We start from the raw sequence: 23,912 nt of genomic DNA on the forward strand, positions 1-23,912 counted from the left end.
GAGAGAGAGAAAGAGAGAGATAAAGAGAGAGAGAGCGAGAGAGAGAGACAGAGGGGAAGAAAGAGAGAGGTACACTGTTGCATCTCGACACAACTGAATGAAAACAGGAAACTCAATCTGTCGCTCTGCCCAACTGTCAAACCCACACGTACAGCCATGTCCTCCTGGTCACAGACTGGGGGAATTGTGACTCTCTCTCTCTCTCTCTCTCTCTCTCTCTCTCTCTCTCTCTCTCTCTCTCTCCCGTCCCCTTTTGACCTCAAAGTGGTTTTCAGGCCAGAAGAGTCCTCAAATGCCCTTCATTAATTTGGCTCAGTGCATAAACCTGTATATTCATATCAGTTTCAAAACAACTCAGTTTGCTTTTCTCTCTCTCTCTCTCTCTCTCTCTCTCTCTCTCTCTCTGTCTTGCAAAATGATTCCCCACTCCAGTGAAGGCTGCTGCGGGGAGGACGGCTCATAGTAATGAGCGGAATGGAGTGAATGGAATGGTATCAAAAACATGGTTTTCACACTCAGCAGCCTCTACTCTCCCAGTCTCTCTTCTATGCAACATTGCTGATCAATGCAGTTCACACACACCAAAGCTGCTGATTTAACAAGACCGAGGCAGAGTAGAGCGCTGGAGTAAGAGGAACATTAAAATAGCAACTAGAAGAAGACAGACCGGGGAAGACATTTTGACGACAACACTGAGTGACAAGTGTCACAGAGCACAGCCATGGAGGTGCTAGTCATGCTTAGCCATGAGGTTCTAAAATACGACATAACTGACCTGGTCCACTCGACGCATCGAAGCTGAGATAGTTTTACAGCCTGGTCTCATAGACTAGACGTAACATAGTAAATATAAAAGTAGAGAGAAGCACTACCAAGATGACTGATGTACCCTCAATGGGTCTTGCGCTCGCCCTGAGATGTTTACATTTCCTGTGGCATGTTTGACAAACTTGGCATTTCCTCATACACAAACTCACGTATGCACACACATGAATGCACCCGCACACCAGACACACACACACACACACACACACACACACACACACACACACACACACACACACACACACACACACACACACACACACGCACACCAGACACACACACGCACACCAGACACACACACACACACACACACACACACACACACACACACACACACACACACACACACACGCACACACACGCACACCAGACACACACACACACAGGGCCAGGTGCTCTATCTGTCTTCCAGATCTGTTTATCTGGTAAATAATATATTAGTACTGGGACAAAAGGGGAAAGGAAGTTAAGCTGAACCTTTGTGTTTAAGCGCAGGTGGATATGTGTGTGTGTGTGTGTGTGTGTGTGTGTGTGTGTGTGTGTGTGTGTGTGTGTGTGTGTGTGTGTGTGTGTGTGTGTGTGTGTGTGTGTGTGCAGCTACTGTTGTGATTGTGTATGATACATATATAAAGACACTGCTGGTTGTGCCTGTGCATCCATCCAGATGGCTTCTGTGTATGCAAGTCTATCTTTACATCATGTGCTGATGTCAGACCCCCCCCCCACACACACACACACGTGTTCCCACTCATGAAAACTTAAGCACAGAGAAGTGCACATTCACCAGCATACAGACATAAACACTCCTACCCTCCCATTCCATCACTGCCAGAGTCATCTCTATGCTGGCAGCTCTGTATGAAACCAAACAGTGGGCCATTAGCACCACTACTCGTCTAATGGCCCACTGGTATCATTAAGCTTTCTGAGTCATTGTCAGTGGGAACAGGCTTTAACATGCTGTAAGCCTCATTGCCTGGGACCCTGGGGCTCTGGGAGAAGGACTGTGTGACGCCCCGTCTCTCTGGATGTGAGGCTTAGCCACGGGAGCCAATCAGACCTCCATCACAGATAACTTACTGTTCATTAACAGAGTATGTGGCCCAGCAGGAGGGATCAAACCCACAACACTGGCGCTGCAACAAGCAGCATGCTCCAGGAGACTGAGACATGAGAAACATGGAGATCTATCAGAGATCAGATATTCAATTTCTGCAGTCAGGGTGCTACTGAGAGAAGGAATCACTTCATGGGCATAAGGATGGGGGAATCTGGTGGGTGGGAGGCTTAGACTTGTGAAGGAGATGGTGCCTTTTAAGACAGGACAGGGAGGATGAAGGAATGGATTTTGCTTTGTGGTGGAGGTTTGGAGAGTGATGGGGAAAAGAGGCCTCCTGCTTTTCGAGGACAGAAAGTGGTGGGACAAATTGCTGTTGCCTTTCAAAGGGAGAATGGGGTGGGGGTTGAGAGACAGGTAGAGTAAGGGGTTCTACAGGGGTGGAGGTACTTATGTTGGAGATGGAGAGGCTGAGAGAAGGGGTCAAGGTTTGGGGAGGCTAGCTCAGACAACTGATTAGACAGCCAAACACTCCTCTCCAGGAATGGCGAGATGGTGAGGAAGAGAGAGTGACCCAGCTAGGAGGGCCTGGCACTGGCTGCATAGTACACCAGACACCCTGCAGAGACTGTCACTACCAGCTGGACTAGAGCATCTCTCATCCTGTCCTAATATATTCCCCTTCTGTCCTCCACTTTCCCCCTTTCCTCACCTGCCCTTGTGTGCCTTCTCCTCCCTGTCTACTGTCCATCGCTTCTGTCTCTCTCTCTGTTGTCTGCTCCCCTGTCTCTCTCTCTCTCTCTGTTGTCTGCTCCCCTGTCTCTCTCTCTCTCTCTGTCTCTCTCTCTCTATTATCTGCTCCCATGTCTCCTTGTCTCTCATCTCCTCTCCTTTCTTTCTTGCTTTTTGTCTCCCACTCCCCTCTGGGTTTTCCCTCTCCTCTCTTCTCCTCTCCTCTCCTCTCTCCACCTCCCCTCTGGGTTTTCCCTCTCCTCTCCTCTCTTCTCCTCTCCTCTCCTCTCTCCACCTCCCCTCTGGGTTTTCCCTCTCCTCTCCTCTCCTCTCCTCTCCTCTCCTCTCCTCTCCTCTCCTCTCCTCTCCTCTCCTCTCCTCTCCTCTCCTCTCCTCTCCTCTCCTCTCCTCTCCTCTCCTCTCCTCTCCTTCTCTATCTTTCCCCCTCACCTTTCCTTTTGTCTCCTCTCCTCTCTCCACCTCCCCTCTCTTTTCTCCTCTCCTCTCCTCTCTCCACCTCCCCTCTCTTTTTTCCATCTCCACTCCTCTCTTCTCCTCTTCTCACCTCTCTTCTCGTCACCTCTCTTTTTCTCCTCTCCTCTCCTCTTCTCTCTTCACCTTCTCTCTCCTCTCTTATCCTCTCCTCTCTTCCGCTCTCTTTTCCCCCTCACATCTCCTCTATTCTCCTCCCCTCTCCTTTTCCCTCTCCTCTCTTCTCCTCCCCTTTCCTCTCTCACCCCTCTCCTTCCTCTCTCCTCTCCTCTCTCCACCTCCCCTCTCTTTTTCCACTCTCCTCTCCTCTCCTCCCCTCTCTTTTTCTCCTCTCCTCTCCTCTCCTCTCCTCTCCTCTCCTCTCCTCTCCTCTCCTCTCCTCTCCTCTCCTCTCCTCTCCTCTCCTCTCCTCTCCTCTCCTCTCCTCTCCTCTCCTCTCATTTCCTCTCTTTTCCCTCCTCCTCTCTCTCCCTCCCCTCTCTTTTCCCCCTCTCCTATCCTCTCTTCTCCTTCTCTCTCCTACAGTATCCCTGGCCAACCTCCATCCTCATTGGCCTATGTGTTTGTGGTGAACAGTAGCGCAGTGTATCATTTGAGATTAGGGATCTCTATCTGACACACACATATGCAGGAGCTATAGAACTCTGATAGAACTGATGTATTGTCTGTGTAGGAGAATGTAGGTGGTAAACATGGTTCCAAAGTCTGTCCTGACTACTCTGCTCACCCAGGCCTAACCAAGCAATTATTTTCATTGATCAAGTACTAGCTGAGGTTCAACATCAAACAACCCTATAGGGGAAAGTGTGGTAAGTTTAGCCAATGTGGTAAGTTGAGCCACCCTTGTTTCTAGGAAACCATTCACAAAATGTATAATTTTACCAAATATTTAGGAAGAAGTCATAATTTCATGGAGTCCGTGAGGGAAGAAGCCACATCGGAAAAGTGGTTAGGTAAAGTCAATTTAATTTGTGTTAGAGGTTTCATGAGGCAAGTGTCTAAACCAAAGTAGATCAGTTTAAAAGTGTTCCATACATCATTTGGATTCTCTATCAGCTTCAATATGAGGACCTAAACCTAGCATGTTTGCATCATTGTAGCTGCATGGGCTAATATAGTCTAAATGTTTGCCTTGTGGTAAGTTGAGCCAATGACCATGGGGTACGTTGAGCAAATGGTTGAGCCAATGGCAAGTTGAGCAAATTGAAGTGTTTTCTGCCCAGGCTTAATGCAAGACATTAATGCTGGGATATGAGGTAACAACAGGACCTGGCCTACTGTATGTTAAAAGTTTTTTTTAAATTACAAAGTGTTTGTTACTGTCTAAAAGACAAAAAAGTGATTGTGATTGTGTTGAATTGTGTTTGGGTAATGAAGATAGTCATGGTTTTAAAAATGTAGCGATAATATTTCATTCAGTACAGAAAGGCGGCTTACCCTGTTCCATGACTCAACTTACCCCAAACCCAGGTAAGCTGTGCCAAGAGACCACTTTTTTGGACCAGCTATGTTTTCAAAACTGTAACGTTTAGATTAATTTAGATTATTTACTGGGATACACAACATCCTGAAATATGCGTAGATATATTTGTTAGAAAGAATACATTTCCCTTGAAGAAGTGATGCTAAAAGTCAAAAATCTCTTAACTTACCCCACTCTCTCCTACATCCTTTAGCTCTTAACTAGTTAAATGTCAATAAATATAATCTACATAACAATAACTAGTAATGCTGCATACTCCAAGAAGGTTCAAATCTCACCTTTCTGATATTTAAAAAAATAGATTTCTGAGGTGTAGTCACTTTTGACGACACAAGCTCAAGTACACAGTACAACTATGATACAAATGTAGAGTAGTCACTTTTGACGACACAAGCTCAAGTACACAGTACAAATATGATACAAATGTAGAGTAGTCACTTTTGACGACACAAGCTCAAGTACACAGTACAAATATGATACAAATGTAGAGTAGTCACTTTTGACGACACAAGCTCAAGTACACAGTACAACTATGATACAAATGTAGAGTAGTCACTTTTGACGACACAAGCTCAAGTACACAGTACAAATATGATACAAATGTAGAGTAGTCACTTTTGACGACACAAGCTCAAGTACACAGTACAACTATGATACAAATGTAGAGTAGTCACTTTTGACGACACAAGCTCAAGTACACAGTACAACTATGATACAAATGTAGAGTAGTCACTTTTGACGACACAAGCTCAAGTACACAGTACAAATATGATACAAATGTAGAGTAGTCACTTTTGACGACACAAGCTCAAGTACACAGTACAAATATGATACAAATGTAAAAATATCAAATATTTGATATGGTGTATATCCTATTCAACAGAACTGTATGAATAAGGCTTGAAACGACTTATATGCTTTCTAAATATAGTATAATCAAATTATAAAATGACTAACTATACAATTTCACCTTCCTCATAACTGTAAAATACATATTTTTATGTTTAGTGTGAGAGAAAAATTGCATGTTTCTAAAGGTCTCTCTTGATCAAAACTTCTGCTCCCATCTCTGTGAACGTCTCCCAGAGCTTTAGCTTGGCTTCCTGGACTTGTTAGGAACTCATCTTTCATCTCATATTAATCTTGTCTGTCTATGACAACAGAAAGTGTTTCTTTCTTACAAATCTATGAATTGTTTTAGATTTATGGCTATGAATCGATCTCTGAATGCGCTACAGTGATGAAACCACTCCCTCCTGCTGCACTACGGTGTATAGTTTGCAGTGCTTTGTCAGTGGCAGTGACTTAGGAATCAGCCAGGAGTTGATGGACAGTTTCAGATGGTTTTAGATTTCACATCCTAGGTAACACAGGCTCAGAAATACTACCGGGTCTGTGGGAACCAGGGCTTACGCTCAGTGCAAGCCATTCCGATCTACGGTGTCCACAGATCGATTTATAATCGAAAATGTCAGTTAGAACCGGTACCAGAACCATGGGTCCCCTAAACAGGGGACTTTACATCTAAGAGGTTTTAAGGAGTTCAGTTGTACATAGATCCCAAACTAAAAAGATGACTATCCTTCTATCCTTTCCTTCATCTGCACTGATGTGAAACACACAGTCTTAGATCAGTCAGTGTTGGTAAAGAATGATATGTAGAGAGAGGAGGGACTTGAGACTTTTGAGATACACCACTTATGGCTGTTTTCAGACCAAGAGCACACTCAGGGGACTCAGATATAAACCTGACACACAACCAGGAAGGAACCCAGGACAAAGAAGCTCTTGTTACCCTGACAACAAGGAAACTGTACTCCCACACTGTCAGAAAGCATGAGAAAGTGACCTTTAATTATGAGGAGGAGGAGCAGGAGGAGGAAGAGGATGATGAGTAAGAGGAGGAAGAGGATGAGGAGGAAGAGGAGGATGAGGATAAACATGAGTAATAGGAGGAAAAGGATGATGAGGAAGAGGAGGAGGCGGAAGAGGAGGAGGCGGAAGAGGAGGATGAAGATGAGGAAGAGAAAGACCTTGATCTTCATAACAATGCTGATCTGAGTCTGACTCACGGTCACACACACACACACACACACACACACACACACACACACACACACACACACACACACACATACACACACACACACACTACTGGTCAGGGATAATTCAATAATGTTGAAGCTATAAATTATTGCTTTGTAGACTTGGGGTGTATGTTAATGCCTGGATAGTGACAGAGATAGCCTTGCCCTGCTTAGATCAATGCCTTTAATCAGTTTGCACTCACCACAGGAACACACACACTCACACAATAAACAGCTAAAAGATCAAACAGATCAAAGCTAAGGCTCTCTAGAAGCACAGCGTTGTTGAGCATGTCCTCCATGCCAGCCCAGCCTCACGTCCAATTCGCGCATATATGTACAAAATGTATTTCAGCAGATTTCGTGAGTTTTTGTGCATTTTTGTGTGGTTCAATTCGTTCGAAAATACACGAATTTATGTGCTACTTCATTCGTGCGAAAAGACACGAATTTAACCAGTAGGCACACAAGCCTTTGCAACAACCATATACCGACTATACCTTACCCTAACCTTAACCCTAACTTTAAACATTCTACTACCTATACCTAACCCTAACTCCAACTGGACCTAACCCTAACCCCCACCCTACGGACAGACGACTCTTTAACCCAACCAATGGGTCAATCTACAAGTGGGCAACCATGGGGCCCACAACTTTGGCCGGCCGCGCCTGGACCCCTCCGGCCTACGCGCATATGTGTGGAGTGCACCCCCTCCCTCCCCCCTCCGGTTTCCACGTGTCAGAGATGGAAGTGGATCAACCGACTCAAAACTAGAAACCAAACTCCTAGGTTGCACTATGCTTTCCACATCCGTTGACAAGCGGACCTAGACATCATGACCACACCACTCGATATGGACACATGGCAACCAACCGAGGACCAAACCTTCATAAGTTGCGCAACTCAAGGGATTTTGCCTGATCCTACATCGAGTTTAAGAACAAAAATTAAATATAAACTATCACGTCTATATGGTTGTTGAAAAGGCTTGTGTGTAGCCTACTGGTTAAATGTGTGTCTTTTCGCACGAATTAAGAAGCACATAAATTCGTGTCTTTTCTCACGAATTAAGCCAGAAAAACGCACAAAAACGAACGAAATTTGCTAAAAACGCACGAAATTTGCTGAAAACGCACGAAATTTTCTGAAATGCATTTTGTACATATATGCACGAATTGATTGTGAGACTGTGTTGTCAATGCAGTCACATAGCCCACAGTTAACAAACACACGCAAAACCACCCACTGCCCTTGCTGTAGGCCTAAGTGATGCTGTTCTTTGTAAAACTGATCGAGGCGTCAACAAACCGCCTTCGGTCTAAGACTATAGGCTATAGGATGCAGACATGAAGAAAATACATAACCTATCATTGGAAAAATATAGGCTAGTATGTGAATCAATCATCCAATTAGTATCATTATATTAGTCTCAATGAGCGTGTTATTGGCTATGATGCTCCAACAATAACACAGATTGCGTCATGATGAAATCTGCTATCCTGCTTTCATTCAATGGGAACCAGTTGGTGGCAGCGATAGTTTATATGAGCAGTCCCGTTACGCCTACACATTCCCATAACCAATTATAAAGACAGCGAACACAAAACAAGCGAAAACTCGGGTACAACGGGATTGTCATGTCATGCAAACAGAAATTCTCTACTTGGCATCACAGAATAGCGGTTCAACTCAGCAGTGTTTATTGTGGGTTGTCAATATACGCCTATGCAAACCCATCCTTTTCTTCTAAACAGATATTATATTTCAGAGATAAAAACATATGCATTTAAATAGACTTACTTCAAGAGACGGGTAACGGCTCCCTATTGAAACGGTAGGTCTATGTGTGCTGTTTATTTGATAGCCTAGTGATGCTCATCTCAGTTCCTCCTTGAATCGACGGAGTCTGCAGCCGTACAGGACCATTGATTTATATATACACTAGATGTATTTAAGGGGCACTAGGCTGATGCCGCCGTGCCTCCATCTTGGCACTGCCCAACCTTGAAAATATATTTTGGAAGCTATGAAAATGCATATAATTATGTCTACATTTGTTTTACCACATGTAATATATCACAGACATCTTAATGCATACTTTTAAATTATATTATGTGAACTAAACATAAAATATATATTTATACAGTACCAGTCAGAAGTTTGGACACACCAACTCATTCATGGGTTTTTCTTTATTTTTACTATTTTCTACATTTTCTGTAGAATAATAGTGAAGACATCAAAACTGTGAAATAACACGTATGGAATCATGTGGTAACCAAAAAAGTGTATATTTGAGATTATTCAAAGTAGCCACCCTTTGCCTTGATGACAGTTTTGTCTCTTGGCATTCTCTTAAACAGCTTCACCTGGAATACATTTCCAACAGTCTTGAAGGAGTTCCCACATATGCTGAGCATTAGTTGGCTGCTTTTTTCTTGGCCCAAGTAAGTCTCTTCTTATTAATGGGGTCCTTTAGTAGTGGTTTCTTTGCAGCAATTCGACCATGTTGGCCTGATTCACACAGTCTCCTCTGAACAGTTGATGTTGAGATGTGTCTGTTACTTGAACTCTGTGAAGCATTTATTTGGGGTACAATTTCTGAGACTGGTAACTAATACATTTATCCTCCGCAGCAGAGGTAACTCTGAGTCTTCCTTTCCTGTGGCGGTCCTCATGAGAGCCAGTTTCATCATAGCACTTGATGGTTTTTGCGACTGCACTTGAAGAAACTTTCAAAGTTCTTGACATTTTCCAGATTGACTGACCCTCATGTCTTAAAGTAATGATGGACTGTCATTTCTCTTTGCTTATTTGAGCTGTTCTTGCCATAAAATGGAGTTGGTCTTTTACCAAATAGGGCCATCTTCTGTATACCACCCCTACCTTGTCACAACACAACTGATTGGAAAGAAATTCCACAAATGAACTTTTAACAGGGCACACCTGTTAATTGAAATGTATTCCAGGTGACTACCTCATGAAGCTGGTTGAGATAATGCCAAGAGTGTGCAAAGTTGTCATCAAGTCAAAGGGTGGCTACTTTGAAGAATCTCAAATATAAAATAATTTTGATTTGTTTAACACTTTTTTGGTTACTACATTATTCCATGTGTGTTATTTCATATTTTTGATGCCTTTACTATTATTCTACAATGTAGAAAAAAGTAAAAATAAAGAAAATCCATTGAATGAGTAGGTGTGTCCAAACTTTTGACTGAAAACATTTTCCTTAAAGTATAACTTTTTTTTAGATGACTAATGTTACTGTCCCCGCTACAACAACACAAATACTTAAATACATGTCATTTTGTCCTTGAAATATTTAATTGAAATACTGTAGAATTCTATTCGTTCCTATGGAGGACTGTGCCTTCTGGCAAGTTCCAATATGGCCGAACGGTGGCTTCAAAACCTCTCAATAGTCAATACATAGCACCTGCAGTCCAGGGTTTATGTACAGGACTCGCCCTAGCCCAAGCTCCAAGTGACACATTTCGATTTAACGCTCCGTCTGCAGTCAGTTTTGTGCATAATACATTATGGTGATGTTGTGACTGACATAAACTAAGTTTCCATCCAATTTGCCACAGATTTCCGTGTCAATATTCTAAAATCTGCATAAAACAATATGCATATTTTTCCACCAGAGATGTTTCCATCAAACGAACTTATTTCCGATAAAAGGCTGTGCGTGACGACATAGAGCACATGAAAACGTTTGCGTTTAAATTCCCATGTACTGAATGAAAAATACAAGTTACAATGGTTTTCATCGCATTTTCAACTCGAATGATGTTTTAGTCACAGAAACTTTTGCCCACTCTGGTCTTGGTACATGCGCTCTAGCCAACAACTCAAAGATATAGTGCGGGTAGGGTACCAACAGTATGATATTATTATGGATAAGAGCAATATTATTTGTATTTGTCAAACGGCAGCCAAGCATCGATCATCATGTCACCAGAAAAAGACCCTCGATATTCATTGGAAAGGAGCACCACCTTCCACATTCACCACCTCTGAAGTTCATCATCATTTATTTCATCTGTAGCCTAATAAACTGCATGCTTTCCCAAGTCATAGTGGGATGACCACACAGCATATCATCGAATGACTCCAAATGTACTTCGATATGATGGTTATTATATCAATATTTGCGCTTAAATGCGTTTCCACCGCCATTTATCTCATGTCGAATAAACAAATTGCCTGTTGGCATTCATACAATTGAACCGGCATTTCCTGTTTCCATCAGACTTTTCATGCGTTAAGTAATTAAACTACATGAAATGGTTGGATGGAAATTCCACATTTACTACAGGCCTAAATTAGATTAAATGAAAAATATGTTGCTTATTCGTTTGTAGCAATTTTATTGTTTTCCGGGCAACATTTGATGATTGACAAATATTAAACTTCGGGGGGACGGGGATGTTTTCTCTTTCTGGGCATCACTAGTGTTTTGCCCACTAGATGACATCTGCAATTCTACAGCCATCTTGTGGTGTATGTTGGCTATTGCTATTCTATCACAGGCAATGCGCAGTCCTACAAAGATGCACAGATTTAAATTTTTACCCACTTGTCCCCCATTTGTAGCAGTGGCATACCGCGACCCCTGCAAGATCTGAGAAAGCCTACAGAATTCTTTCTACACATTCTACACAAAGAAAAACACTTGCAGTCTTATAGCCAGTGATGTAAAGTACTAAAGTAAAAATACTTTAAAGTACTACTTAAGACGTTTTTGGGGGTATCTGTACATTCATTTACTATCTATATTTTTGTCAACTTTTATTTCACTACATTCCTAAAGAAAATTCGGTACATTTTACTCCATACATTTTCCCTGACAACCAAAAGTACAGGACAGAAAAAATATCAAATTCACACACTTATCAAGATAATACCTGGTCTTCCCTACTGCTTCTGGCCTTGCAGACTAACTAAACACAAATACATATTTTGTAAATAATGTCTGAGTGTTGGAGAGTGCCCCTGGCTATCCTTAAAAACAAGAAAATGTGGCTGTCTGCTTTGCTTAATATTAGGATTTTTTAAAATAATTTATACTTTTACTTTGATACTTAAGTATATTTTAGCAATTACATTTACTTTTTATATTTAAGTATATTTAAAGACTTTTACCCAAGTAGTATTTTACTGGCTGACTTTCACTTTTGCTTGAGTAACTTTCTATTACGGTATCTATACTTTTACTCAAGTATCACAATTGGGTGCTTTTTCCTCCACTGCTTATAGCTAATCTCATGCTATTCTACACATTTTGCCATGAAGCTGAGAAAATGTTGTATTTTTAAAGAAAATGCATTGCAATTCTACACATATTGCCTTGAGGCAGTGAGTAAAATGTGCAGTTTTACAGCTAATCTCCTGCAATTCTAAACATTTGTGACATGATTTATGACAGGGTGACCATTAAATTACTAGAGGGACTATGTCATAAACCCCCGAAGTTCCAAAATGGGGTGAAAATTGTCCTATTATTATTATTGTAGCTAATTATTAAATAGCTAATTATTGTCAATCTAAAATATTGCCATATAATTATAAATACAGTTTACATAGGTTTTATAAAAATGTCTGTATAAATATCCTTAAAATATATGTGAACAGACAATAAATGTCTACATTTTTTGTTTGGAAAGCTGTAAGTGCTATTATCAAATCAAAACAATGATTTGTAGACTAATAAGAGCTTAATACGGCCAATATGAATATCAGCCGGAAAAGGGCATACCCAGTTAAGTCCTTCCACTCCAGGCTACAGCTGAGGTTGTGAGGCCCTCTTGAAGCTTTTTTTCATTTGGTTTATATTGTTCCATTCCTTTGTTTAGCAGCTGTACAGTTGAAACTTGAAACCCAGGTCCCGAAACTATGAGGAAAAGGAAAGTGCCCATTGAATAGCCTATAGGCCTACCGAAACTTCAGTGACCGAAAGACAATCAGGCGGTCTTTTGTAATTTTCCTGAGGGCTGCTCCAATCAGAACTGTTCCGGGCCGCGCCCAGCCCCTATCGGAATGTGCGTTCACGCGCCACAGGTGCAGGTAGCAGATAGGTAGTAGTCAAGGGCTGTCATCACCAAAAACAGTCCGTTTGGGAGAAACACTTTGCTTGGCAAACTGGAATGTGTTCTATCCTACAGTGTTGATTTTAAGGATAGAAGTATAGTATATTCTATCATTGTTTTATTGTGGATTGCACTCTTGACTTTATAATAAATAATGGCATTTGGTGAAGTTTGTTGTTCATGAAGTGCCACCGCCGTTCTCGGGCTTTTGACTCCGTAGCCTTGGATGGAGTGAGTGCGTGCGTGAGGGGCTCAGCCACCCACCCGACTTCTGTAGACTTCTTATAGCTTAAAGCTGCTTATCAATTCTCAATCAAGTAGGTTTTAAATATATTGGTTGTATGCGTACTATGGGAGGATTTAGCCAGATGAAACTGGCAGTTAACTTTTTAACCATCGGATTGGTTATCCTTAGTCTACCATGTGGATCATACACGGAGATTCCACCCAAACCCCCTGGTTCCGTGACCGTCCTACCCCCTGTCAAGCCAGCGGGGGGTCCACAAGCGTTTCCCGACGCGGAGAACTCGAATCTCCCGGTCTTCACAATGGATTATGCCCGTATACAGGTGCCGTTTGAGGTCACGCTTTGGGTGCTGCTCGCGTCATTCGCCAAGATTGGTAAGCAAAGTAACCAACCATGGACAAACAACTCAGTGAGAAATAATACGAGGTAAGGTATTTGCCCGTTCAATCTTCAAGTCACCTCAGTTTCGTGGTAAGGTGTGACATTCCTGATGGGCAAGGGCATACTGTAGGGTTGACTCAGACATTAGGGGGGACACATTCTGCTATGGGGGTCGGCTGGCATGCAGATCCCATGTTTTTTCTAGTGAATTTTGAGAAAAGGATACAGACAATTATTAACTTACAATTGGGCACATTTTACAGGGCTAATGGGGACCTTGCAGAGGGGCACTTACACCGGTGCAGTCCAATCAGTCTTGGGGCCATAGCCTTTCATCCTGGATGGAATACCAGTGTGACTGTTATATATATTGGATTAAACATCCATGTTGTACTCTTTCTCTACTACTGTATGATTAATTTACTAGTATTTTTCTCAGTTCCCCTATGTCAGGTTGTTACTACTGCTGCTCTACATACTGTATGAGTTGAGCCTTAACATAATATTTTCAATGTATAATACAGTTATTATACTGCGATAATAACCAGCAACATACACAGTTGAAGAATATTTTAATACAAAAACAAAGGTAGACATGAAAGGTCTAACGGAAATTAATCAACCTCCACTACACAATAATGCAGAAATATATAATCATGGGTGCCTCTAACTTGCATGAAGTTAACACATGCAACAGACCCACTAGACTTAAAGGACAGTTCCACCCCGAAGCTATCTTTTGGTATTTGTTTCATTAGTCCATTGTTGACATATTGCCAAAATGTTTTGCATGTCCGCAATGAAGTTTTCAAGATAAACAGTGGGGAGAACAAGTATTTGATACACTGCCGATTTTGCAGGTTTTCCTACTTACAAAGCATGTAGAGGTCTGTCATTTTTATCATAGGTACACTTCAACTGTGAGAGACAGAATCTAAAACAAAAATCCAGAAAATCACATTGTATGATTTTTAAGTAATTCATTTGCATTTTATTGCATGACATAAGTATTTGATACATCAGAAAAGCAGAACTTAATATTTGGTACAGAAACCTTTGTTTGCAATTACAGAGATCATACATTTCCTGTAGTTCTTGACCAGGTTTGCACACACTGCAGCAGGGATTTTGGCCACTCCTTAGTTGCCCTGGCTGTGTGTTTCGGGTCGTTGTCATGCTGGAAGACCCAGCCACGACCCATCTTCAATGCTCTTACTGAGGGAAGGATGTTGTTGGCCAAGATCTGGCGATACATGGCACCATCCATCCTCCCCTCAATACGGTGCAGTCGTCCTGTCCCCTTTCCAGAAAAGCATCCCCAAAGAATGATGTTTCCACCTCCATGCTTCACGGTTGGGATGGTGTCCTGGGGTTGTACTCTTCCTTCTTCTTCCTCCAAACACGGCGAGTGGATTTTAGAACAAAAAGCTCTATTTTTGTCTCATCAGACCACTTGACCTTCTCCCATTCCTCCTCTGGATCATCCAGATGGTCATTGGCAAACTTCAGACGGGCCTGGACATGTGCTGGCTTGAGCACGGGGACTTTGCGTGTGCTGCAGGATTTTAATCCATGACGGCGTAGTGTGTTACTAATGGTTTTCTTTGAGACTGTGGTCCCAGCTCTCTTCAGGTCATTGACCAGGTCCTGCCGTGTAGTTCTGGGCTGATCCCTCACCGTCCTCATGATCATTGATGCCCCACGAGGTAAGATCTTGCTTGGAGCCCCAGACCAAGGGTGATTGAACGTCATCTTGAACTTCTTCCATTTTCTAATTATTGCGCCAACAGTTGTTGCCTTCTCACCAAGCTGCTTACCTACTGTCCTGTAGCCCATCCCAGCCTTGTGCAGGTCTACAATTTTATCCCTGATGTCCTTACACAGCTCTCTGGTCTTGGCCATTGTGGAGAGGTTGGAGTCTGTTTGATTGAGTGTGTGGACAGGTGTCTTTTATACAGGTTACGAGTTCAAACAGGTGCAGTTAATACAGGTAATGAGTGGAGAACAGGAGGGATTCTTAAAGAAAAACTAACATGTCCGTGAGAGCCGGAATTCTTACTGGTTGGTAGGTGATCAAATACTTATGTCATGCAATAAAATGCAAATGAATTACTTAAAAATCATACAATGTGATTTTCTGAATTTTTGTTTTAGATTCCGTCTCTCACAGTTGAAGTGTACATATGATAAAAATTACAGACCTCTACATGCTTTGTAAGTAGTAAAACCTGCAAAAGCGGCAGTGTATCAAATACTTGTTCTCCCCACTGTATAACTTTCAAAATACAGAAATCAAATCAAATCAAACTTTATTTGTCACATGTGCTGAAAAAAACAAGTGCTTACTTACAAGCCCTAAACCAACAGTGCAGTTCAAGAAGAGTTAAGAAAATATTTACTAAATAAACTAAAGTAAAAAAGAATCAAAAGTAACACAATAACATAACAATAACGAGGCTATATACGGGGGTACTGGTACAGAGTCAGTGTGTGGGGGTACAGGTTAGAGGTCGTTTGTACATGTAGGTAGGAGTGAAGTGATAATAAACTGTGAGTAGCAGCAGTGTACAAAACAAATAGGGGGGGGGGGGGGGTCAATGTAATAGTCCGGTGGCCATTTGATTAGCTGTTCAGCAGCCTTATTGCTTGGGGGTAGAAGCTGTTAAGGAGCCTTTTGGTCCTATACTTGGCGCTCTGGTACCGCTTGCCGTGCGGAAGCAGAGAAAACAGTCTGTGACTTGGGTGACTGGAGTCTCTGACAATTTTATGGGCTTTCCTTTGACACTGCCTATTATATAGATTCTGGATGTCAGGAAGCTTTGCCTCAGTGATGTACTGGTCCCGTATGCACTATCCTCTGTAGTGCCTTACGGTCAGATGCCAAACAGTTGCCATATCAGTGGGTGATGCAACCGGTCAGGATGCTCTCGATGGTGCAGCTGAATAACTTTTTGAGGATCTGGGGACCCTTGCCAAATCTTTTCAGTCTCCTGAGGGGGAATATGTTTTGTTGTGCTCTCTTCACAACTGTCTTGGTGTGTTTGGACCATAATAGACCGTTGGTGATGTGGACATAAAGGAACTTGAAACTCTCGACCCGCTCCACTACAGCCCCGTTGATGTTAATGGGGGCCTGTTCGGCCCGCCTTTTCCTGTAATCCACGATCAGCTCCTTTGTCTTGCTCACATTTAGGGAGAGGTTGTTGTCCTGGCACCACACTGCCAGTTCTCTGAGCACCTCCCTATAGGCCGTCTCATCGTTGTTGGTGGTCAGGCCTACCACTGTTGTGTCATCAGCAAACTTAATGATGGTGTTGGAGTCGTGTTTGTCCACGCAGTCGTGGGTGAACAGGGAGTACAGAAGGGGACTAAGTACACACCCCTGAGGGTCCACATTGTTGAGGATCAGTCTGGCAGACGTGTTGTTGCCTACCCTTATCACCTGGGGGCGGCCTGTCAGGAAGTCCAGGATCCAATTGCAGAGGGAGGTGTTTAGTCCCAGGGTCCTTAGCTTAGTGATGAGCTTCATGGGCACTACGGTGTTGAACACTGAGCTGTAGTCAATGAACAGCATTCTCACATAGGTGTTCATTTTGTCCAAGTGGGAAAGGGCAGTGTGGAGTGCTATTGAGATTGCGTCATCTGTGGATCTGTTGGGGCGGTATTCGAATTGGAGTGGGTCTAGGGTATCTGGGAGGATGCTGTTGATGTCAGCCATGACCAGCCTTTCAAAGCACTTCATGGCTACTGACGTGAGTGCTACGGGGCGGTAATCATTTAGGCAGGTTACCTTCGCTTCCTTGGGCACAGGGACTATGGTAGTCTGCTTGTAATATGTAGGTATTACAGACTCAGTCAGGGAGAGATTGAAAATGTCAGGGAAGACGCATGCTTTGAGTACACGTCCTGGTAATCATCTGGCCCCACGGCTTTGTGTATGTTGACCTGTTTAAAGGTCTTGCTCACATCGGCTACCGAGAGCGTTATCACACAGTCATCCAGAACAGCAGGTGCTCTCGTGCATGCTTCAGTGTTTACTTGCCTCGAATCGAGCATTAAAGGCATTAACTTGTCTGGCAGGCTCGCGTCACTGGGCAACTCGCGTGTGGGTTTCCCTTTGTAGTCCGTGATAGTTTTCAAGCCCTGCCACATTCGACGAGCATCAGAGGCGGGCAAGTCGGATTCAGTCTTAATCCTGTATTGACGCTTTCCATGTTTGATGGTTCGTCTGAGGGCTTAGCGGGATTTCTTATAGGTGTTTGGATTCGTGTCCCACTCCTTGAAAGCGTCAGCTCTAACTTTTAGCTCAATGCGGATGTTGCCTGTAATCCATGGCTTCTGGTTGGGATATGTACGTACAGTCACTGTGGGGACGACATCGTCGATGCACTTATTGATAAAGCCAATGACTGAGGTGGTATACTCCTCAATGCCGTTGAATGAATCATATTCCACATATTCCAGCCTGCTAGCAAAACAGTCCTGTAGCGTAGCATCCGCGTCATCTGACCACTTCCGTATTGAACGAGTCACTGGCACTTCCTGCTTTAGTTTTTGCTTGTAAGCAGGAATGAGGAGGATATAATTATGGTCATATTTGCCAAATGGATGGCGGTGGAGAGCTTTGTATGCATCTCTGTGTATTGAGTGAAGGTGGTCTAGAGTTTTTTTCCCTCACATGTGACATGCTGGTAAAACTTTGGTTAAACTTATTTAAGTTCGCCTGCATTAATGTCCCCGATTCCTAGGAGGGCTAGGCTGAGCATTCTCTTGTTTGCTTATGGCCTAACAGAGTTGGATGAGTGCGGTCTTATGGTGCCGGTATGATGCATTTTGTCTCTGTTAGCTTTGTATGCGTTAGCCTAGTCTACCTGTTGTTATTAAAAGCACTCACTTTGTATCATTATTCACGCACTCAGAATTTGCTGCTTGATGTTCAGTAGACTACCTCTCCTCTCTTAGTTGAGGGTGTGAGATCAAGTGTGGCCAGTATGTGTGTGGTCTGAATGAAATAGAGTAGGCTGCCTATGCATGGGTGGAGAATCACGTGGCAGTTCTCTTTCCAGGGAAATGAACTTAAATATGAATAGATTATAGTTTACTACAGTGTCTGTAAATAAATATTGATATTTATTCATCATTGAAAAGGAAAAGGCCCAACGCGCGCATATGCTACCATGGTGAACGAGCATTGTACCTTTTTATTTAATAAATAGATTGATTACACATTTATTTGTCTCTGTCTGAAAATCATCCTTCTAAAAGGGAGCTCGAGAGTGTCTGCTCTCTTCAAACTACGTCTAGACTATTGGCCGATATAGCAGGTAATACTGATAGCTTAATATAATGGGCCATGTGAGAATTTCTGGGAATGCTACCTATTTCTATGTTTATTTTTGTGCATTTTGATATTGCTGGGATATTGCTGGGACCATGGCTGGCAATACACCTACAATAACATTGCGGGACTGAGGGTGGGTTTGGGACCAGTTCCTGCAGTAATGGGTGGGAGCGGTGCGGGCGGATGCTGGGGGATGCGGTATGAAAAGCTTGACTAGTGGTACATCCATGATGAAGAAGGGAAGATCTCCATTTCATACTCTAAGCGTCCTCTCTCCTCATCTCCTTCTCAAAACCCATTGGATGAGAAAGCCAGAAATCCCTCCCCTCTGACCTCCTCCAATGGGTTTTGAGAAGGCTATGAAGAGAGAGTACGCAAGGAGTATGAAATTAAGATCTTCCCCTAGGAAGTGATTGTGCAAGTAATTCTGTAGTAGCAAGCAAGTATTCATGGTTTCAAATCATTCACTATCAGGTTTTCACACAGCCAGAACTACCCAGCTTTAGCTAGTTAGATAAAACCCGACCCAGCTAAAAAATAACTCAACTGTAAATATAAAGCTAACTAAATAGCTACTAGCCAGGAGAAAGCCTATAGTTGTTCACGTTCATTCTAACATATCAAAATGTATTCACATTCATACACTTTTTACTTAAACTTTATCGTTACCAACAACAATTACAGTAACCCTTTATGTGCATAGTCCATCTGTAGATGCTCTATAGACTGTCAGTAACATTTCAACTAACTATCTACTAACCATAGCTCTAGCCCTAACCTTAACCCTTATTCTAACACTAGACTTAACCCTAACCCTAAACCTTAACCCTTACCCTAAGTCTTATTCTAAAGCTAACCCTAACCGTAACCTTAGTGAACAGTTGCTTATCAACAGATCATTTGTTGATAGTATGTCCACAATTAGGCCTACTTTTCATGGTGCAGTGAGTAATGATGGTGGTTCTGAACAGTGCCACACTGCTTGTAACAACCCAGAGTCGGGTCATGGAAATGACTCAAGTTCCAGCAGCCGAGTCCTTTTCATAATAAAAGTCCCTCAACAATCTGGCAACTAATTTGTGGGATTTGGACAATATTTGGGATATAGGTTTGTGGGATATGGACAATATACCACGACTAAGGGCTGTATCCAGGCACTCCGCATTGCGTGGTACATAAGAACACCCCTTGGCCATGGTACATTGGCCATATACCACACCCCCTCGTGCCTTATTGCTTAAATGTAAACCTCCTCATTCCCCATCTATGTTTGTCTCATGTGTAGGCCCATAAAGACCACAGGGTGTTCTAGAGCCTGGCATATACACTATATGACCAAAAAGTATGTGGACACCTGCTCGTCGAACATCTCATTCCAAAATCATAGGCATTAATATGGAAGGCTTTCCACTAGAGGTTGGAACATTGCTGCAGGGACTTTCTTCCATTCAGCCACAAGAGCATTAGTGAGGTTAGGCACCGATGTTGGGTGATTAGTCCTGGCTCGCAGTCAGCGTTCCAATTCATCCCAAAGGTGTTCAATGGGGTTGAGGTCAGGGCTCTGTGCAGGCGAGTCAAGTTCTTCCACACCGATGTCGACAAACCATTTCTGTATGGTCCTCGCTTTGTGGACGGGGGCATTGTTATGCTGAAACAGCAAAGGGCCTTCCCCAAACTGTTGCCACAAAGTTGGAAGCACAGAATCGTCCAGAATGGCACTGTATGCTGTAACGTTAAGATTTTCCTTCACTGGAACTAAGGGGCCTAGCCCAAACCAAGAAACACAGCCCCAGAACATTATTCCTCTTCCACGTAACTTTACAGTTGGCACTATGCATTCGGACTGGTAGCGTTCTCCTGGCATCCACCAAACCCAGATTAGTCCGTCAGACTGTTAGATGGTGAAGCGTGATTGATTGCTCCAGAGCTTCATACCACTCCAGCCGATGCTTGGCATTGCGCATGGTGATCATAGGCTTGTGTGCGGCTGCTCGGCCATGGAATCCCATTTCATGAAGCTCCCGATGAACAGTTCTTGTGCTGACGTTGCTTCCAGAGGCAGATTAGAACTTGCTAGTGAGTATTGCAACCGAGGATAGACGATTCAGCACTTGGCGGTCCCACTCTGTGAGCTTGTGTGGCCTACCACTTCACGGCTGAGCCACTGTTGCTCCTAGACGTTTCCACTTTACAATAACAGCACTTACCGTTGACAGGGGCAGCTCTAGCAGGGCAGAAATTTTACGAAATTACTTGTTGGAAAGGTGGCATCCTATGACGGTGCCACGTTGAATGTCACTGATCTCTTCAGCAAAGCCATTCTACCACCAGTGTTTGTCTATGGAGATTGCATGGCTGTGTGCTTTTATACACCTGTCAGCAACGGATGTTGCTGAAATAGCCGAATCCATTCATTTGAAGGGGTGTCCCCATACGTTTGTATATATAGTGTATCTGTCATGTACAGCATCTGACCTTCAACCTCTTTCTCTCACAGGTTTCCATGTGTACCACAAGATTACCTTCTGGGTCCCAGAGTCATGTCTCCTGATCAGTATTGGGCTGATTGTAGGGGCCATCATGCACTCTGTCCACGAGGAGCCCCCTGCTGTGCTCAGCTACAATGTCTTCTTCCTCTTCATGCTGCCTCCCATCGTACTGGAGTCTGGATACTTTATGCCCACGCGACCGTTCTTCGAGAACGTGGGAACGGTGCGCTAATACCAATATTAATTATGGTCTCTGGAGGGACTCAAGGGGCCGGTTTATCTGACACTGACCTCTGGAAGTCCATGGGGCGACGCGCAATTGGCCTAGCGTCATCCGGGTTAGGAAGGGTTTGGCCGGTAGGGATATCCTTGTCTCATCGCGCACTAGCGACTCCTGTGGTGGGCCGGGCGCAGTGCACGCTAACCAGGTCGCCAGGTGCACAGTGTTTCCTCCGACACATTGGTGCGGCTGGATTCCGGGTTGGATGCACTCTGTGTTAAGAAGCAGTGCGGCTTGGCTGGGTTGTGTTTCGGAGGACGCATGGCTTTCGACCTTCGGCTCTCCCGAGCCCGTACGGGAGTTGTAGCGATGAGACAAGATAGGAACTACTAACAATTGGATACCACGAAATTGGGGAGAAAAGGGGGTAAAATAAAAAAATACTCTAAGAATTAGTGTACATTTCAACCAATACAGAAATATACTTGCTTTATTCCATTCTGTTAGGTGAACCATTTGCCAAATAATGATTCACGTTATGCCTCAGTGAACAATGGAAGTTCCCATACCATCTTCTGCCTACAGGTGCTTTGGTTTGCGGTGGTGGGCACCCTGTGGAACAGCATTGGGATAGGGATGTCTCTGTATGCGGTGTGTCAGATTGAGGCGTTTGAGGTGCAGGACATTAACCTTCAGGAGAACATGCTGTTTGCCGCCATCATCTCAGCTGTGGACCCAGTGGCCGTGCTCAGCGTGTTCGAGGATGTCTCTGTCAACGAGCAGCTCTACATCGTGGTGTTTGGAGAGTGCCTGTTCAACGATGCTGTCACTGTGGTGAGTGTGCGTGTGTGTGTGTGTGTGTGTGTGTGTGTGTGTGTGTGTGTCAGATGTGCAGCACCCAATGAGTACATTGTTGTGTTCTGGAAATGCCCATTCAACAGGTGTCCCTGTTGTGAGCAGTAGTACATCATGATGCTTGGCAGAGTGAATAACTGTACATGCAGGTGCAGACAGAAGAGAGATAGAGTGTTACAAAGAGACACGTGTTGCTACATGTGAAGTCAGCCTGTCTGGATAACTGCATTCTTTGGTTCTGTGCCTTTGACTGATTGTTCTCATAACATGCCAATGACATCACACACCCCAGGCTGAGCGCTGTTTTATAGGTCAGCAAAGCACCAGAAACAAGACACTTAAACCGTTCCAAATGTGCTGGTGCTAGTGGCACAGTTTAGTCAGCGTAATTCAAAGCTTTGACAGACCGGTAGCCCTTCCAACCACATGCAAAACAAACATCCATACTGCTGATCCTTCCAGTCCCATGTCAACACAATGTTCATGTTCGAACTAGGTCTTAACATGGATGAGAGGACAGAAGGAAGTATCAGGACCAGTCACTGAACTGCCGGCTTAGTGTTAATAATAGATTCTTTCTCAATATGTACACTACCGTGCTCCCCCTGAGTCACTGGATGTTTCTCAATATGTACACTACCGTGCTCCACCTGAGTCACTGGATGTTTCTCAATATGTACACTACCGTGCTCCACCTGAGTCACTGGATGTTTCTCAATATGTACACTACCGTGCTCCACCTGAGTCACTGGATGTTTCTCAATATGTACACGACCGTGCTCCGCCTGAGTCACTGGATGTTTCTCAATATGTACACTACCGTGCTCCCCCTGAGTCACTGGATGTTTCTCAATATGTACACTACCGTGCTCCCCCTGAGTCACTGGATGTTTCTCAATATGTACACTACCGTGCCCCACCTGAGTCACTGGATGTTTCTCAATATGTACACTACCGTGCTCCCCCTGAGTCACTGGATGTTTCTCAATATGTTCACTACCGTGCTCCCCCTGAGTCACTGGATTTTTCTCAATATGTACACTATCGGGCTCCCCCTGAGTCACTGGATGTTTCTCAATATGTTCAGTACCGTTCTCCCCCTGAGTCACTGGATGTTTCTCAATATGTACACTACCGTGCTCCCCCTGAGTCACTGGATGTTTCTCAATATGTTCACTGCCGTGCTCCACCTGAGTCACTGGATGTTTCTCAATATGTACACTACCGTGCTCCCCCTGAGTCACTGGATGTTTCTCAATATGTACACTACCGTGCTCCCCCTGAGTCACTGGATGTTTCTCAATATGTACACTACCGTGCTCCCCCTGAGTCACTGGATGTTTCTCAATATGTTCAGTACCGTTCTCCCCCTGAGTCACTGGATGTTTCTCAATATGTACACTACCGTGCTCCCCCTGAGTCACTGGATGTTTCTCAATATGTACACTACCGGGCTCCCCCTGAGTCACTGGATGTTTCTCAATATGTTCACTACCGTACTCCCCCTGAGTCACTGGATGTTTCTCAATATGCATACTACCGTGCTCCACACTCTCATGCTCTGAGTGCATTCTCCGACCATGTTCTCTTGACTACTTTCTTGTG

General features: G+C 43.7%; 2 protein-coding genes across 7 annotated transcripts in view; one reads left to right on the forward strand and one right to left on the reverse strand.

The window, feature by feature from the left end:
- The window catches only part of LOC110504714 (inositol polyphosphate-4-phosphatase type I A), a 47,150-nt gene extending 34,577 nt beyond the window's left edge, over window positions 1-12,573 (reverse strand). For 4 of the 6 annotated variants that reach the window (XM_036975106.1, XM_036975105.1, XM_036975107.1 and 1 more), the window contains exon 1: window positions 8,480-8,584. The gene's annotated coding sequence lies outside the window, so the exon portion shown is untranslated. Of the gene's footprint in view, window positions 1-775; window positions 940-8,479; window positions 8,585-12,443 lie in introns of those variants that run through there. The other 2 variants (XM_036975104.1, XM_036975103.1) reach the window with 2 other exon arrangements.
- Window positions 12,574-13,115: 542 nt separating this feature from the next.
- slc9a2 (solute carrier family 9 member 2) overlaps window positions 13,116-23,912 on the forward strand; it is a 30,332-nt gene continuing 19,535 nt past the window's right edge. The window contains 6 exon segments of the mRNA NM_001130994.1: window positions 13,116-13,395; window positions 21,241-21,393; window positions 21,396-21,423; window positions 21,426-21,452; window position 21,455; window positions 22,038-22,286. Of these exon segments, the coding sequence (NP_001124466.1) occupies window positions 13,116-13,395; window positions 21,241-21,393; window positions 21,396-21,423; window positions 21,426-21,452; window position 21,455; window positions 22,038-22,286 (738 nt within the window).

Source organism: Oncorhynchus mykiss, chromosome 3 (assembly GCF_013265735.2).
Source record: "Oncorhynchus mykiss isolate Arlee chromosome 3, USDA_OmykA_1.1, whole genome shotgun sequence".
Classification (NCBI taxonomy): Eukaryota; Metazoa; Chordata; class Actinopteri; order Salmoniformes; family Salmonidae; genus Oncorhynchus; species Oncorhynchus mykiss.